Genomic DNA, 17,978 nt, shown 5'->3' with positions numbered 1-17,978 from the left:
GCCAGGCCCGGCTCTCTGGGGGAGCCCGGGCCGCTCCGCCGAGGGGAGGGGGCCAGAGGGCGGCGCCCGGACCCAGCTCCTCCAGAGAGTTGTTTAAAACTTGGGGTTTGGCGCTTCGGGTTCTCCCTTTTGGGAGGGGGGCAGCCCCCCGGGCTCGGGGCCTGCCGGGGGGCGGGGAAGTGCACGCGGGGCCCAGGCGGGTGGGGGGGTGGAGGGGGGCCCACAAGGCGGGAGCCGCGGCAGCAGGAGCGGGAGGGCTAGCGAGCGGACGGGCAGACGGACGCACGGACGGACAGACGGAGGGGGCCGGCCGCCCCCGCCCCTCCCCTCTCCTCCCCTCCCCTCCCCTGCTCGGCCCTCCCCTCTGGCGCCGCTTTCAGCGCCCGGGACCAAGCTAGGCGGCGGCGGCGGCGGCGCCGACCGTGACCCTGACCTTGACCCCGAGCCTGAGGCTGACCCCGGGCGGGCCGCGCGGCGGGGGGACGGCAGTGTGCGCGGCGGCGGCGGCGGCGGCGGAGGCTCGGCGCTGAGCGCGTCCGTGGGCCGCTCGGGGCGTGGGCCGCTCGGGGCGTGGGCAGGCCGCCCGGCTGCTCTCGGGGAGTGGGTCGGCGTGGGCCCGCCCGCCCGCTCCGTCGCTCGCTCGCCTGCCCGCCCGCTCCAGGCCGGGTTTTCAAGCCGCCCGCCGCTGCCTCCTGGCGGCTCCTGAACTCCAGCCCCCTCTCGATCAGCCGCTCACTCCGTCTCAATATGTCTCAAGATGGCGGCCAATGTGGGATCGATGTTTCAATATTGGAAGCGCTTTGATTTACCGCAGCTGCAGGTCAGGCTTCCCCCCGCGCCGCCGCCGCCGCCGCCGCAGCCCGCCGCCCGCCCGGCCCCGGCCCGGCCCCGCCGCTCGCCGCCCGCCCGGCCCGGGGCCGCCGCCGGAGCCTCCTCGGGGCCGCCTCGGGAGCCGCGGGCGGCGGGCGGGCGGCGGGCGGCCGGGCCGGGCCGGGCCGGGGGGCGGCGGGGCCGGGCGGGCCGGGGCCGGGGGCCGGGCCGGGGGCGGCCCCGCGGCGCCTTCGGAAATTGATCCTCTTTGTTCAATTCATCGATCAGCCCAAGATGGCGCCGGGAGCCGCCGCCGCCGCCGCCGCCGCCGCCGCCGCTGCTGCCCCGGGGTCCCCGGCCCCGCGAGGGGCGCGGGCGGGCCGGAGCGGGGGGGCCCGGGGCAGCGGGCAGGGACCCCCGGGGCGGCCGCGGGCGGCGGGGGGGACGGGGCCGGGCGCGGAGCCCGCAGCCGAGCGCCCCCCGCCCGGGCCCGGAGCCCCCCTGGGCCCCCAGCCGCCCCGCAGCCCCCGGCCCGCCGCCGCGCGTCCTCCCCGGCAAAGTTTGCGGGGAGTTGGTGAGGGGCCGGCGGCGGCCGCGGGGCCGGGCGGGGGGCGCTGTGGGGCCGCCGGGGCGCGCCGGGAGCCCGCTCCCAGGGCGGCCGTGGCCGTGGCCGTGACCGCCGGCGCCCCCGCCCCCCGGCCGCCGTCTGTCACCGCGGCCCGGGCCTCCCCGGGACCCCCGGGCCCCGCGCGCTCTTTGTGTGCGACCCCGGCCCGGGGTGGGGGGGAAACTTGTGGGGGCGCCCGGCCTGGGACTCGGGCAACTTTGCCGGGGGGCTGCCGCGCCGGGCCCCGGGCCCCGAGGGGCCAGCTGGGGCGGGGGGTGACTCCCGGGGGGCTTGTCTGGACCGCCGGGACGGGTGAGAGCCCGCGGACCCTGGCACTGGCCGGAGTCTGGGGGCTGCCGGGTTCCCTTCCTTCCCCCCCCAGTGGCCTCCTCGCGCTTGTGCCCCCGATGCCCCCTCCCCAGCGGATGTGTCCGCGGTGGAGGAGGTGGCGGCCCGGGGTGCGGGGTGCCCGCCGGGGCGGGGGATGGGGGGCGAAATAGCGTCCTGCCCCTTTAAGGGGTTAAGCGCCCCTCTTGGCCGAAAAGCCCCTGCTCGGGCCTGGGCGGTGCTGCCCCCTCCCCCGCCCCTCCACCTGGAGCAGCCCCGGGCAGGGGGTACGGGAACGGGCTCGGCCACCTCGATGTCGGGCGTAGTCGGAGCCACGGCCAAGGTGAGGGGGCTGGGGGAGACACGGCCCGACCGGAGAAGGAGGCGGGGGAGGGTCTCTGCCCTGGGGGGGCTGGGGGGGCCGGGGGGGCTCAGGTGCGCAGGGCCCGACCGCCCTGCCGGGAGCGGAAGGGCTCGGGTTGGGGCTGAACTTCCCCCAACTTGAAAGAATTGTTCATGGTGACCCCCAATACCTCCAGGACCAGGCAAACGAGGTCCAGATGCGGAGCTGGATAAAGTAAAGGGGATTAGATTGGAAAGATATCGAAATGGAGTCTGACAACTTGGGCTGGAGCCGCTCACGTTGTGCCCGGCGCAGGCACCTGGGCCCGGGGACGCCCCGCGACCTGGGGGGCCGGGGGGATGCTCGTGCGTCGGGGAAGAGGAAAAGTTAGAGGGGCAGGTCGGTGGATGCCCGAGCGCTGCCCCCTCCGCGGCGGTGGTAAAGGGGAGCAACGCAGCCGAGTGGCACTGGGGAAATCGGGCTGTCGGCTTCGAACGAGAAAGAACTTCAAAATCCCCACCGCGATCTCATTTCTGTAGCTTCTGTGAAACTGCTTGTGGGTCTGGGAAAGAAACTTTCATCTCTATCGATTATAAAACTGAATCCATCGTGCAGTCAGAGTCGGAAGAGACCCCAGAGGTCATCCCGGCTTGACTGTATTTGTATTAAATTTCTTTCCTAAGCATCTTGGCCCAACCGCGTAGGAATTTTTATTTATTTATGGAGACTTTATTAATTATTAGATTTGCGAACTCTGTGGAGCGGCAGGCAATCGGTGACATTTATTTGACTTTGGGAATATGATTAGGAGGCCCCCCCCAGGAAGAGAATAGATTCTCTGAACGTGCTCTAAGATATATGGGCGGGGGGGGGGGTCTAGACACAAAACTAATCCACATCTGGGTTTTGAACTTGCTGCTGGACTTCATTTTGTGGTTATGGTTCATTGCCTTCTCCTAGGTGATGGGGTCTTAAAAACCTTTTCTTAAAAAACAGTTATTGGCCTTGTCTTGTATGTTCTAAAGCTTTTAATTGGTAGAGGAAGGCAGTGTTTGTGTGACCCTTCATTTACTCTGACCTCAGTTTCTGAGAGCCCTCTTCAGTTCATACCTCTTTTAGTTTCCTCTTTAATGCCATGAATAATAGTTTAGCTGAGGAGACTGTCCTTTAAAAAGGATTTCACTTGGGGGACCCCACTTTTAGCCTTCAGGGAAAACCATACTCAAGTCAAGTTGACCTGAGTAAATGGGGCTGGAGATTCTGGCCTTGCTAGATGGAAGGGACGAGACCCTCGATGTCGCCCTAAGTGAGTCTCTCCGTCGAAAAGTGTTCCAGTGCATTCCATCAAGGTAGCTGAGTTCTGAAACTTCTTCATTTCCCTGAGCCAGAGTCAAGACTCTTGTTCTCTCCGTGGTCCTTCTTGGACCACGTCTCTCTGGGGCCGTAACTGTGGGTTTGCCCGGATAGATGGAATTATTATTGAAAATTAACCCTGGGGTGGGAGACCAACCCTTCTCTGGGGCTCCAGGTTTCCCTGCAGACATTCCTTGACTAAGCTGAAGGGCACTGTCTGCTAACCCCAAGCTTAGTGTTTCACGTCCATGAGAAAATTCTAAAAGGAATTCCAGGCTACTTTTCAGCTTACTAGTTATGTCCTAGGGTTTCTGCGAAGAGACGGTTTGGTTCAGTTGCAAGGTGCTGGTATAAGCAGTAGTTCCAGATCTGCCTGATTGTCTGTGAAGCTCAGCTTAGGATTTTTTTCTTTTTAAACCAAAATTCATCTGATCAGTAAAAGGTTTGTATTACTTCTGTTTTTTTTCCCCACTCCCCCTTATGGAAATTGACAGGTACCATCGGGGTGGATTGTCCTCTGAAAGAGAAAATATTACAGTTATTAACGTCTCTCTTTTTAAAAAGTGTTCCATTCAGAATCTTACAAAAAAAGAACTTAAGCTGGCAAAGTGCTAGGCTCATATATCAGCTATTTTATTCTATTTTAATTTTGTTTTTTGTCCCGTCCCCCCCCCCCCCCCATTGTTTAATCTTGGGATATATAGAAAAGCATAGCTATTTATTGAATTTATTTTGGGGGGTAGGAGTATCTATGTGGCTTTGGTTTGGTTTTTTTTTTAGCTGCAAGTCAATGAAAATAATTTAGTAATGCAACAGTTTCTGATAAGTCTGCTGAAAATACAACTCCATAGATCTACTCTTTTGTGACTGATGTTCATAGTGAAGTAAATGAGAAAAATGGAAAGGGAAAGATTTGGATAAACTGCCAGTCTGTTACTCCCCTGAGGCTGTGTATCCTTCTTTTCATGATCTACTGAACTAGCTACCATTAAAATACTCTTAAGTTAATGTCCTTAGGATTTTAAATGGCTCCTTTAAAAAAAAAAAAGACTTCTGCCCCGTTCCTGCGAAATTAAACCAAAGCCACTGCTGTGTTTATGTGGAAGGAGATGTGCAGAAATAATTTTGTGTGTGTGTGCTCTTGTGATCCCTTCCGGGTCTGCCTGTAGCAGTTAACAATCAAAACTATTCCTAAGGCTGTCCTGACATTCAGAAGCTTAGTGGAAATACAAGGATTGAAGTAAAAAAAAAAATCTGTATTCATTTCAGATTGCATTTAGAAGGCACAAGAAACAGCAGTCAGGAAGGGAAGGAATAACAGATTCCGTAGGGAAAACCCATGTGGATTTTGAAAAGAATTTTCATTATATCAGAGATGTTTGGAAACAGCTTAAGTTCCCATTCACTGTTCAATTTGTCTTTCTATCTCCAGTGTCTAGCATGTAGTAGGCACTTACACATGCTTACTGGATTGACTAGAGTAAGAATTTGGCCTATGCAAATTCCCAAGTATTTTTAAAAGACAGGCTCAGCTTTATCTGATGGACTTTAAATGAAGCCAGTAAATCAGTATTAACACAGATGTTGCCAGTTACCTGATAAGTGGCAATTGATTTAAAAGTTATCTTAATCAAGGCTAGTAGAAGACTATTTTAGAAACTCTCTCCTGTTTTCTAGTATTTAAATGGTAAGTTTTTTCTCACTGTTCTTTGCTTATAAAAAGTCTGCTTTCAACAACAAAAATCCATCTATGTCTACCTAACTTTGAATCTTGTCTGTCTTGCCATGTGTCTATGGTAGCTCAAGGATACAATTTTGGCTTTAACTGAAAATTTCCTAACCCTGATTGTTTAAGCCAGATCCTTAATCTTATTTTAACATATTTAAAAGTACAAAAAAAAAAACCCGGAAGAATTGTCTCATGTAAGTAGCAAGTGAACATAGTTTAAACACTCAGGCAGTTCTAGTATCTAATTGGAAACAGGTGGAATTCTTGGAGGCCTTTATTTGAATCTTATTATAGCCAAACATAAGGCCACTTTTTACTTATGGCTATTCATTTTGTTTGAGCTATTTTGAGAGCAGAGCGATAGTCTTTCATTAAGGCTTGTTCTTGAAAATTTTTCTGTAAATTCCATCATTGGGAAATTCTGGGAACAGAGAAGTTGGAGGGAGAGGGAGGATGGATGTTGGATTTTATTCCTTTACGCCCAAGTGAGTTCTGCTTATGTAGAGCATATATTGAGGCATCAGAAAAAGGTGCTGGAATGGCATAATTAGGCCAGCATCCCTATATTGGGTAACTTTTATAGCAGACATGGAAGTGGTGAATTAATAGGGACTTCCTAGTTTCACTTTTGAGTTACCAAATATTCATTGACTTGAACAGGCAGGTAATTTTCTTAAGTGCTCTGTGATACTGACTGATGCAGAGGATTTTCTTTCTTTCTTTTTTTTATTTTGAGAAAAGCTTTGACCATTGCTAAAGCCTGGCTAACTTGGTTAGAATAGCATTTTAATGCAAAGTTGATGGGAAAAGCCTAGGAGCAGTAGTGGGCATGGGTGGTTTGGGCAGTTTTCCTTATAATGAATCTATATGTCTGTTCTGTCATGTGGTTGAAAACCACAGGGACTGGAAACTACATTTTGGAGTGTGTGTGCGCACGCACACACGCTTGTGCCCACTTGCTTGCAAAAATGGGTAGTTTTGTCTGTTGTTTTTGCTGGGTTTTAGGCAGAGGGATGACCCGGACTTGTCCTGAGCTGTTTGGTTGTCATGGTTAGATTTATGCCAAGCCATACCTAGTTCCTATTGGGGGGGAGGCCCTGCTGGCATGTTGGGATGACTGGGGATAGACGCTTAGACAGGCCAAGGAAGAGCCATCTTCTGTGGCAAGTAGAGCTCTTTTCCTGGGCAGAAGCCTTGAATGTTGTCTTCCTTGGTGGAGGACAGAAAGGCCTGGTCTGCAAAGCCCCCTAGCCACCCTTGCCTATTCATGTTTTAATGTCCCTCCTACCTGCCCATGTATATAGTCGCTACTTGCTGTGTGGACCTGGTGCAAATAGAGGAGTTCACATCCCCCCATACATGTGTATGTGGGCAGGGACCTATGACTTTCTTGATAGGGAGATCTCCTAGGAAAATGGCCTGCAGTGGAGTTGGCACCTTCTCTTCAGCTGAGGCTTTGAGGGGCGCCACAGGGGGCCAAGCAAAATGCCGGATGGGGAAACAGTTAACACAAGAAATAAAGCTAACATGTAGATAATGTAAATTCGTGTTTTCTAAGGCAATATGCAGCCTTCAGGAATTGTTTCTATTTAGGTTTAGCTCTCTGGCCTAGAACCCTGAGAGGTAACTCACTTAGAGTCACACAACCAATGTGCCTCGTGGTTAGAAAGCGGACCCACCTCTGCCTGAGATGCCCTGAGGGTAGCTCTCCCATCTCCCATCTCCCTAGGCCACGCTGTGTCTCTGTGTGTGTGTGTGTGTGTGTGTGTATATGTGTGTGTGTGTGTACATATATATACATATGCATCTATATATGTGTGTGTGTGTATATATATATCTATATATAGAGATGTGGATTATATTTGTGTTCTGTATATACATCATATAGAATTACATATACAAATGTATACCCAGGTAAAATGTAATACAGATATAATAAGGATATTGTATGTGTTTAATAACCATATAGTACAAATGTATAATGATACGTATATAAAATATTCATGCATATAACACAAATATATGTGTATAGATGTATACACAGTAACAATAGCTCAGAATTATATAGTGTTAAGGTTTGCAAAGCACTTACATATATTATTTCATTTGAGATCTGTATCCGTGTGTGTATGTATGTATATATACACATAAACAAACACACACATGCATATTATATATGTACATTCATATACATATATACACACAGATCTGTACCCACATTCTAGGTGTTTATATACACACATGTGTAGTGTGGAGAGGAGGAGCATTGTAATAGATGGAATCCTGGATTTAGTCACTGTAAGATCAGGATTCCAATCTCGCCTCTAATGTCCCTTCACGGTTTGGTCATACTCAGGATTATTCATACTGCTGGAGCCCCAGGCTACTCTCTGGTTCTCTTCAGCTGCAATCTGATTCAGTAAAGGGAGTTTTCACCCCCTAGTTAAAAATCACTACCTGGGAGAAATTTTATTTTCTTAAACATTTAATTTGTTGGGGTAAATTCCATGGCCCATCCTTTAAAATAGCACATCTTAATTCTTGCAGGTCCTTCACTATTAGCCTGATGTCTGATTATTTGCTTTTGCTTTCCTCCCCACACATGTTTTTCTTTCTTTGCAATAAAGGGCACATCATAGATCAGGTATTTTGTATGCCATTTAAAAAATTTGGTGGACCTTTTATTTAAAAATTTTCTTTTACATTTTAAAAAATGAGTTTTTATTGATATCTTCTGTATATCAAAATAGTTTCCCCAAGTATCCTCTCTTTCTTCCTCTCCCAGAGAGTTGATTTACTTTTTATATAGAATGAGAACTTTCAAGGTGAGGGCATTATCCATTGAAATTAGTCAGAATTGAGTCATTTTCTTTAGTACAGATTTCCTATTAGATATAACTGAGAAGCTCAGATTTCTTTCTTTCTTTTTTTAATTATATGACAGTGCTCTGTAGAACCCCCTACATAGTGGTCCCTATGGTCAAGTCCCTTTCCATCCATGATTACATATTGTTCCTTCGTCACAGTTGTCAGAGATTTATTTTTCCTCGGGTACCAAATTTGACCAAACTCAGGCGTATGGTGAGAGGTTTGGATCCTAGCTGATAAAATGACCAGGAGTCTGAGCAAAGCGACTGATTTTGCACCATAAGGGGAAACCTGCTGAGCCCAGTGTCCTGGACAAGCAGATGTCCCATAAATGTTTCTGGATTAATTGAAATGCTGGTTATTCCTCATCCTTGGGAATTTGGGGAGGTAAGTGCTTTGTGATGATAACAGAAGTATTCATTTTGAGAGGCTGGGCTGGGGAGTGGGGAGCAGTAATCCGGTCAGACACTTCCTGCGTGCTTGAGCGTGGCAAGTTACTAAATCCCCTCGAAACCTCAGTTTCCTTATCTGTAAAATATGTCACTAATAATTGTGCTATCCTCACAACAGGGCTGTTACAAGGAGAGGACTTTTTATACCTTAAAGTGATATAAAGCTACAGGGAGGTGGTGCTGTCATGGCATCCTGCTAGAATTAGTGGAGACCTCAGATGCCCCATGGTCCAGCACCGGACAGGTGGTCCAGGGAGGAGAAGGTCTAAGGCAGAGGTGTCCAAGGAACATACACTTAGAAAACCACAAATTAACATGATCTGTGTTGTATGGCATTTTTATTTATTTTGCTAAATATTTTCCAGTTACATTTTAATCTGGTTGCTCTGATCTAAGGGGCCTTAGACAATGATTTGTCTGAGGTCACAAGGACAGTAGGTGTTAGAGATAGAATTTGAACCCAGATCCTCTGACTCCAAAGAGAAGCTTCATTTACTCAATAAATAGCTAGCAATTAACATTTTTTTTAAAAAGCTTATATTGAAGTTCCAAGATATTCTTAGTTTTCGTTAAAACAAATGTTACTTGATGAATCAGCTGTTACTTAGGTGAATGTTGCCAAATTGTTTGAAATAGAATGCTGTAATTATTAAGAAGTAATCTAGTAATTCGTTTTAGGAAGGGAGAAAGAGAAAAGAAAGGAAGGGAGAAGAGAAAAGGAGAGAAAGAGTGGGAGAGGGAGGAGAGAAGGGGGAAAAAGAGAGTGGAGAAGAGGGAGGGAGGGAGGGAGAAGTATGGATTCTGCCCACTTTGTTTTGCTGGGAGTAGAAAAAGGTAATAAATGTAATTGATCTTGGGTCATACCAAGAGAGGCAGAGGATTCAGAACATGGGAGGGGCCCGTCCCATTTTCTTCATTTGGGTTAAGCTCCTGGTGAAAGACATCGGTAAATCTGAGTGAAGGATGGTGAATGATCCTGAGATCATTCCACAGAAGCATAGGTAAAGACTCAATCAATCAAACAACAAGTGTTTATTAAGCACCTACTGTGTGCCAGCTCTTGGGGATATAGAATTTAAAAAATTAGTCGCTTCTCTAGGGAAGGAGGCGGATCTGAAGAAGACTTTGTTCTGAAGAAGACAAGACTTTGGTTGGGGGGGGGCGGAACTTGGTGACAGGACAGCAGCCTCAAGTACTTGAAGGGCTTGGTCCCTGTGGGCAGAAGTTGCAGAGGGACGGGTAGAATTGACTGAAGGAGAAACTTGCTTGTGATTAGAGCTCTCCAAAGTCCACCTGGGCTGCTTTGGAATTAGGGCTTTCTCCTCCTTGTCTCCACATAAAAGCTGAGCATTATAAGACGTGGTCTTTGGTCAGTTACGGGTTGGACCAGATGGCTTCCGAGGTGCCTTCCAATATGGTAATTCCATGAGGTAATAATAAGTGCATTTAGAGAGCACTGTTGTGTGCTATTTCATTTAATGTTCACAGCAACCATGGGAGGTGGGTGCTTTTTCATCTCCATATTACAGATAAGGAAACTGAGGCAGAGACAGGTTAAATGACTTGCCCAGAATCACACAGCTGGTAAGTGAAACTGGATTTAAATTAAGGTCTTCTGACTCCCAAGTCTCAGTATCTTTCAAAACTTTCTCTTCAGTTTTCTAGGAAAGTTGTGTGTGGTCTCCTATAGCTTATAAAATATTTTTCAAGAAAATGTTAGAAAAGTGATTTCCTAATATGGTATGTAATTGGATGCCTCAAAAGAAGCTGAAGATAGGTAGGCAGATTTTTCTGAGTGTGAATCTGGATGTTGTTGGATGATCCAAGGTGTGAGAGGAGAGTGTTTCCACAGAGTGGGGTCATCGACGTAGAGCAGCCCATGCTCTTCTGCCCAGTGAGCTCACAGTCCCCTCGATTGTGTGGATCTTTATATGCATAGTTGTTGGCATGTGTCTTCCCCCATCAAAATGGGAGCTCTTTGAGGACTTGAGGAGTCACAGGTTTGCCTTTCTTTGCGTCCCTGGTACCTGGCATAGGGCCTGGTTCCTAGAAACCACTTAATCGACAGGCAAAAGACCTTGAAAAACATACAACTTTATTTTACAGATGAAGCAACTGAGGCCCAGAGGGGCTAAGTGAGCTAAAAGGGACCTCAGAGGCCAGTTCATCTCCCTTCCCCCTCCATTTCACAGATGAGGAGACTGAGGCCCAGAGAAGTGCAGTGGTTTGGTCACAGTCAGTCACACAGGAAATACTTGGAAAAGCCACAGTGATGGGCCCTTTTGGTTCTAGTCTGGTGGCTTCCCTGTAGGGAGCAAAATAGCATTTTCCACCTCTCATTTGCATGGTAATAGTGTGATATCACTCTGTTTTGAAACAAAATTGTGGCTGTAGGTGCATGTGTAGGAAATCTGCCCGATTGCTTCATGGCTCTGAACTTGAGCAATGCTCCGGGGCGTTGCCTTCTTCAGCCAAGTGGGGGACAAGCTTGGGCTGGGCTCGGTGTCCCTGTAAGGCAGGGGTAGCTGCCGAATCCATCCAGGAGCTGTTAACCTGGGGGCTGAAAAGCTGGGGGAGAGTGATTTGAACCCCCTCCAAGTCGGGGAATTAGGATGGATTTGGAAAAAGGTCTTAGTGGCCTATTGGCTGTCCCCAAAGTAAGAGGAACTGAGGAATCTCTCTCTTTCCCACCATCTCCATTCTCATCCCTGTAGTTTGTCAGCCTTGATCCAAGACTGAAATAGCATAGGTATTGGTCATTATGATTGACTCTTCTCATCAGGATTGTCTCCTGGAGAAGACTTGGGTGTTTACAGTCTCCTGCCTTAGCTTGTATAATCATACAGTCATTTTCACGGGCCCTGATAAATATACTTTAATGAATTTGTATTTGTAGAATACATGGTATAAAGTATACTTGTGTCAGTATGCATATGTATAATTATGTATGTAGCAAGTGATATATAGTTATACATAGAAGTGAGAACTGGCCTCAAAACTAGGAACTGTCAGTACTATCTGATGCGTTGTCTTTGTGACCCTGGGAAAGCCATTTTTCTCAGTATTCTAGGAAACTCTTTCAGGACTATAGGAAGTAGAGAAGATGCCGACCTGCATTGGTAGAGTGAATTTCCACATCTGGGAGTTGCCTTTTCCACTGCAATCGCAGGTCTGGGCCCCATCCAAATATGGTGGGAACAGTGCTAGATTTGGTGTCTGAAAGACCTGGTTTCACATCTTACCACATCCTAGCTGTGTGATGCTGGGCAAACCTCTCCCTGCCTCCCTCACCTGATCTGTGAAATGAGGAGGCCAGGCTCTATAGCCTCCCACGTCTCTTCTGGTTTGACATCAGTGAGTCTACTATCTCCAGCGTGTGGGTGACAGACCTTTCTAAAACCAGGATTGACACTGCGCATGTTTGCTATAGCCTTGTCTCAACATGACTGAATAGGCAGTCCCAATTTCTAGTGCCAGAAGAAAAAGGCAGCATCACTGGAGAGCGAGAACATGCTTGAGTCAGAGGACCTGAGTTCAAATCCTGCCTGCATAACCTCGAGCAAATCACTACACCTCTCCAGGTTTTAGTTTCTCCTGAAAAATGAGCAGATTGGCCCATTCTCCCTTCCAGTGTTAGAAATGAGCCTTAAAACCTGGATTTCCTCATGTTACTCCTCTACTCTGGAAGCCAGCCTTTGGGGGTTCCCCCCTCACAACAGGGTCAAAACCCAGACCACCAGCCAGCATCTGGACATTCGCACGGTTTCATGGGAGAATGCTCAGCTTAGGTTTGGAGGACACGACTGTGGATGCTAGCCATGCCTGGGCTCCCGCGATCATGCGTGGATTGGGGTCCTCCTCCTCCATAGAATGACAGGCTTGGGCTTGCTTAGTAGCAGTGTGTTAAATTCTGTTGATACCAAGACAAAAATGGAACAATTCTGAATCCCTGCTCTCCAGGAGTTTACATTCTTTTGGAAGGAAGCAATACGAAATATAAGAAAGTACAAAATGTATTGAGGTCCAAAGTAGTTTCTGGCATGAGGGGTCTTAGGGGAGGGGCAGAAGCCTAGATCAAATAAGAGACAACCGTCTGACCTTTGGGCAAGAGGTCAGAGTGAGAGTAAGACAAAGGTGCAGAGTAGGTACTTGATTTACAGTTGTCTAATTGTATTGAGCTGTGTTGCTTAAATGTCTTTTAAGCATGATACGGTGGAAAAACCTTGGCTCAGAAGTTGGGGACCAGATTCTAATCCTGCTAAGGATAGTCCTTTATGACCTTTGGCAAGTACCAGGTACTTTCTGGACCTCAGCTTTGTGGGCTAGTGTGCTACAGTCCTGAAGAGTGTGTAATGATCGTAGGAGGATAATAGATTGGAGACAGAAAGAGAAAGGCTTGAAATGTCCCTAAATCAAGGAGGGAGCTCCAGGGTGCTTTAGCAGGTAGACTGGGGCAGGCTGGAGGCTGGGAGAGGTCCACAGAGCACTACCTGAATGAAGGAAACAGGAATTTGTTAAGCCTGTTATGTGCTCACACTTTACAAATACGATCTCGTTTGATCCTCACAACCACCCAGGAAGTAGGTGCTATTACTGTTTCGAAGTTGAGGAAACCTAGGTAGACAAGTGAAGTGACTTGTTCAGGGTCATACAGCTAGCAAGTGTCAGAGGCTGAATTTGAACCCAGGTCTCTCTGACTCCAGGCCTTCTGGGCACCACCCAGACTTGGCATTTGCTCTAGCAAGTCTTGGCTTCCTCCTCTCATCCTCTGAAGCCTTGTTGTATAGTTCCTCTGCTGAGTCAGACTCGACCTACCTTTCTCCTCCATCCCCCCAGCCCATGTTGTTTCCCCTTCTCTCAACTCTTAGCCCTCCTCTCATTTCTACCTGGTGTTGTGTGGACTGTGAACTCACCGTTCTTTTTCTCTCGGAATTTAGTGTGTTCACTTGTTCAACAGACTCTTTTGTCTTTATCATGGGTGAGAAACCTTCCTAAAGTGTGTCTCAGGTTGTGTGTGTCACAATTATTGGTCTCACCACAGATTAGCCCATTTGAAGTAATTGAGCGTCAGATTGTTGAATGAGTCAAAGGTATTTGTATAACGAGGAAAGTCTAGCCTGTTTGTGTCTTCTGTAGCATTCAGCGGTTATTGATTTTGTCTAGCCAGTGTGGCTAAGCAGAAAGTGCGCTGAATCAAGAGTCAGGAGGGAATGAAGTCTCCCCTCAGCAGGCATTATTAAGGGCTTCCTCTGGGCCAGGCCTTGTACAAGGGACTGGGCTGGGGTGATATTGAGACACAAATGCACGTCTCTGTTGGGTGCAGCTCTTACTGCTGGAGATATGACCTTGGTTGGAGCGGCCACTTACTCTGCCTCAGTTTCTTCATCTGTAAAATGAAGGACTTGTGCTAAATGTCCCCTCATAGGGATTTTCCAGCACCAAATCTGTGATCCCAATGCTAATTCACATTGACGCGGCACTTTTTCCTCACGGAATTTTAGGGTTGGGAGGGACCCTCAGCACTGCTACTAAAAAGAATCCTGAATCCAAATGTATACCCCCAAGTGGTTGTCCAGCCTCTGCCCAAAGACCTCCAAGGAGGGGGAACCCATAAGTGTTATTAATACCCTTTTTACAGATGTATAAATCAAGACTCATAGCTGATGAGTGTCTGAAGAAGTCTCCTTGAATACAGGGATAGTCTTTTGCTTCTTTTTCAGTTCCCAAGTGCTTAGCACAGCTCCTGGCATAAAGTCAGAGCTTAATAAATGCTTATTGATGGACTGCCTGGTGTCTGGCTCTTAAGGCAAGGGCTTTTCCCCCTCTGCTTTCCTTCCTTTAAAAATCATTTTACATTTCTCATAGCAGGGACTCTCAACTTCTTTGTGTCCTGGAGCCCTTCAACGGGCTGGTGAAGCCTCTTGGACCCCTTTCTCAGAATCGTGTTTATAAATGCAGAAACTAAACTATATAAGATCACAAAAGAAACCAGTAATACTGAAGTAAAGTTATCAAAATAAGGGGAAAAAAAGTTTCCAGCCCCAGATTAAGAACCTCAGAGGCTTAATGAGGCAGGAGAGGTAAGTGATACATCCTGAGAAAGTTCTTCTCCTGTAAGCCACTTGGAAGACAAGTTCAGGGGGTTAGGGACTTTTACTTTAAAAAAAAGCAAGTTTTATTTTTTGTTATTCTGACCTTGACAACATCCACGTGATCATTCCCACAGATGAAGAAGAACTGAGAAAGAGGAATGTATGAGAAACTGATTCCATGCAGTTTGTATTTTAAAAAAAAAAAACAACATAAAATAAATTCGTGTCCATTGCAAAGTGGACACCAGTGTAAGTTAGGCTCTCTTTTCATAGGCTCCCATGCATTGTATGATGTACATATGGTATAATGTGTATGTAATAGGCATAATTTTATTTGTCAGAAGATGGCATTTCTACCCATCTGTCTCTGCCCCCAGAACGAAGAGGTGAAAGACCTCCTTGGACAGGAGTGTATTCTTGAACTATCCATTTATAGACTGAACGGGAGACAGCATTTTTGCCAACATGCATTATAGTTATCCAGGCTGTACAAATAGCTGAGAATGTGTGGAGCAGACAGCAGTTGAATTTAGTTGTCGGCGTGGCAGAAATCTCATACACGTGTGAATTTTTTTTTTTCTCTAGAAGTACCTAGAGGATGATTGGGTGACTAAGACACTGGATGAGTCCCCCCAGGTGCCCTGTCCTTTGCCTGGAGCTGTTGCCCCTTAGGGAGTCAATGGGTGGTTTTCTTCACTTATTCAAATAACATACTGAAGTGGTTTTTGCTTGTTTGTTTGCTTTTAATAGCTTCACTGTTTCTCTAGAAACAGTTTTTGCTTGGTCAGGAAACCCTTTCTGGAGACCACACACATCCAGGTCAAATACTGCAACCCTTCACCCCACTTGCAGCCAATGGCTGTCCACGTGGAGTTTTTGTTGTCGTGGTAATGGACTTTTGTTGTAATGCTAGAAATCACATTCCTGGTCTAGTGAGGAATGAGGCCTGTGAGAAGAAGGCATTGAATGCTGAAGGGCAGGAGAAAGGTGTGGTCATGGGTACCTCAATTCCTCTTCCAAGTTCCTGGATCTGTTTTCTTCTGATCCTAATGAGTGGCTTGGGAGCTTAGGAGGCTGGAGCTGGTTGGAGCTGAAGTCTGCTTACTGATCAGGACATCTAGGAGTAGCACAGCTCTTCTCTCTTTTCTTAGTAGATTGGCAAATTCCCTTTTAAGTAGCGTCTAAAGTAGTATTCTAAAGTAAAGGGAGGAAATGGAGAAAGCCATTCATTATTGGGCTGGATCAGAGGTGGGGAACCTGCGGCCTCAAGGCCACATGTGACCCTCTAGGTCCTCAAGTGCACCCTTTAGACTGAGTCCAAGTTTTACAAAACAGATCCTTTTATGAAGGGGATTTATTAAGGGAAATTTGATTCAGTTAAAAGGCTGTACCCGAGGACCTAGAAGGTTACATGTGGCCTCGAGGCTGCAGGTTTCCCATCCCTGGTGTTGGATTACTTACCATCTCCAGTTTTATATCAGTCTCCCACTGTTTGTAATAGAGAAATGATCCCCATTGTTATCGTTTGTATACCCTAACTCCAACACTCGCAGGTTCTGTGACTTTGGGGCGAGTCACTTCAGTGCCCTGTGAAATGAGGGGATTGTGCTAGCTGGCCTCTGAGCCTTTTAGCTCTAAAGCTATGATCTGATGATCCTCTCATCTGATACATGGAGATGTTTTTAAAAATGGCTTTTCTGCATCCATGGATGAGATAGTGTAGACAGTTAGACAGCCTGGGGTCCATCTGGTAACTCTCCAAGGTCCAACGTAATCTTTCCAGTGGGTTTGTGGGCCGCCTCACTTCACAGTGATCTCATTAGAACATTCCTTTACCTTTGTCGAGTGTGATCAGGCTCGGACCTTCTGTTAAAATTGCCTGTTACACAGTCTGCCCTCACCAGATCCCAGCTTGTCTTGGTGCCACATGCGCGGAAGGAAATAATAATAACCAGCATTTATAGAGCTTTAAAGTTTGTCAAGTGATTTATGAGCAGCTCATTTGATCTCACAACAACGCTGCTTGGAAGTAGGGAAAGGGAAGGGAATAAACACCATCTATGTTCTAGGCACTAAGCACTTTACAAACTTCATCTCAGTTGACCCTCGCAATAACCCTGAGAGGTGGGTGCTGTGATTACCCCCATTTTACAGATGAGGAAACTGAGGCAGACAGATTAAGTGACTTGCTCGGGATCACACAGCTAGGAAGTGTCTGAGGTAGAATTTGAACTCAAGACTTCCTGACCCCAGCTCCCCACCCCCAGCACTGTGGTACCCCCTTGCTCTTCATAATAAATATGGCTGGCATTTGGGACAGTAAGGTTTACAAAGCAGACTGTAACTTTGCTATTTGTGGCAGTGATAAGGAAGTCTGGATTACAGGTATTATTGTCCCATATCACAGATGAGAAAAGTGAATCTGAGAGAGAGATGAATTGACTTGTTCTTTCTCATACAGCTCACAAGAGTCTGGTGCAATTTGAACCTGGGGCTTTGGACTCCAAGTCCAGCACTCTTTCCACTAGGTACCCAGTTAATAGGTAATGAGAATGACAATGATGATACTGAAATGTGTCATTTTTATGGTGTTTGAAGGTTTGCAAGGCTCTTCATGTATGTTAGCTGGGTCACAGTCATGGAGGCTGGTCAGGATAATGAAGAGGGCCCGAGGGGCTGAGGATGTTTGCTCTGGGATGGATGGTTGATGGAGAGCCCTCACGTCCCGGAAGTCAGGCCCTGCCTCCAGATGGAGGTGATGAGCCCCCCAGGCCCCATGCTGGGGGATGGCTGTTTTCAGTGGTTTGATGGCTGTGCAGTGCTACCCCCTCCCCACAAGGGTTGCGACTGGCTATTGCACTCTTCCTGGAATAGAAGCTCCTTGAGGGCAGGGGCTGTTTTGTAGGATTTAGACTTCAGAGGATGTCTAGTCCAAGCCCCTCCTTTTGTAGCCAAAGACCCTGAGGCCCAGAGAGAGTCAATTGATTTGTTGAAGGACACACAGCTAGTAGATATCTGAGGAGCTGGATTAAAATCCAAGTCTTCTGACTCTAAGACCAAACCTCTGCCCACTACTCTGTGCTTCCTTTGCATCTCTAATACCTGGCACATTGTGGGCTTTTAATAAAGGCCAATGGATTAATCAGTGTGCTAATAGTGCATCCATTTAAGTTTGAAATTTAATAATAAAAATGATAGAGAAATGAAGTGAGTTCATACTAGCTTACTAGCATTTCTAGGGTAAAGCTTAGGACAGGTTTCTTTCCTGCATCATACACCTCCTGTCCAGAGAGATTTTCCATTTTTGTGCGTCGTGCTTTGTAGTAAAAGATTTGGGGAGGGGCTGAGACAAGGCTGCCCCCATTGACACCGAGGTCAGAGGGGGTCACCATGCAGG

At 47.8% G+C, this 17,978-nt stretch overlaps 1 protein-coding gene across 11 annotated transcripts in view; it reads left to right on the top strand.

Annotated features, from left to right (window-relative positions):
* Nucleotides 1–549: 549 nt before the first annotated feature.
* CUX1 (cut like homeobox 1) overlaps nt 550–17,978 on the top strand; it is a 433,849-nt gene continuing 416,420 nt past the window's right edge. For 7 of the 11 annotated variants that reach the window (XM_072640318.1, XM_072640315.1, XM_072640313.1 and 4 more), the window contains exon 1: nt 562–820. In XM_072640318.1, the coding sequence (XP_072496419.1) occupies nt 758–820 (63 nt within the window). In that variant the 5' untranslated portion in view covers nt 562–757. Of the gene's footprint in view, nt 821–1,739; nt 2,088–17,978 lie in introns of those variants that run through there. The other 4 variants (XM_072640319.1, XM_072640314.1, XM_072640317.1 and 1 more) reach the window with 4 other exon arrangements.

Source organism: Notamacropus eugenii, chromosome 2 (assembly GCF_028372415.1).
Source record: "Notamacropus eugenii isolate mMacEug1 chromosome 2, mMacEug1.pri_v2, whole genome shotgun sequence".
NCBI classification, from domain to species: domain Eukaryota; kingdom Metazoa; phylum Chordata; class Mammalia; order Diprotodontia; family Macropodidae; genus Notamacropus; species Notamacropus eugenii.
The sequence above is the reverse complement of the archived record's forward strand: the minus strand, read 5'-3'. Positions and strand labels throughout refer to the sequence as shown.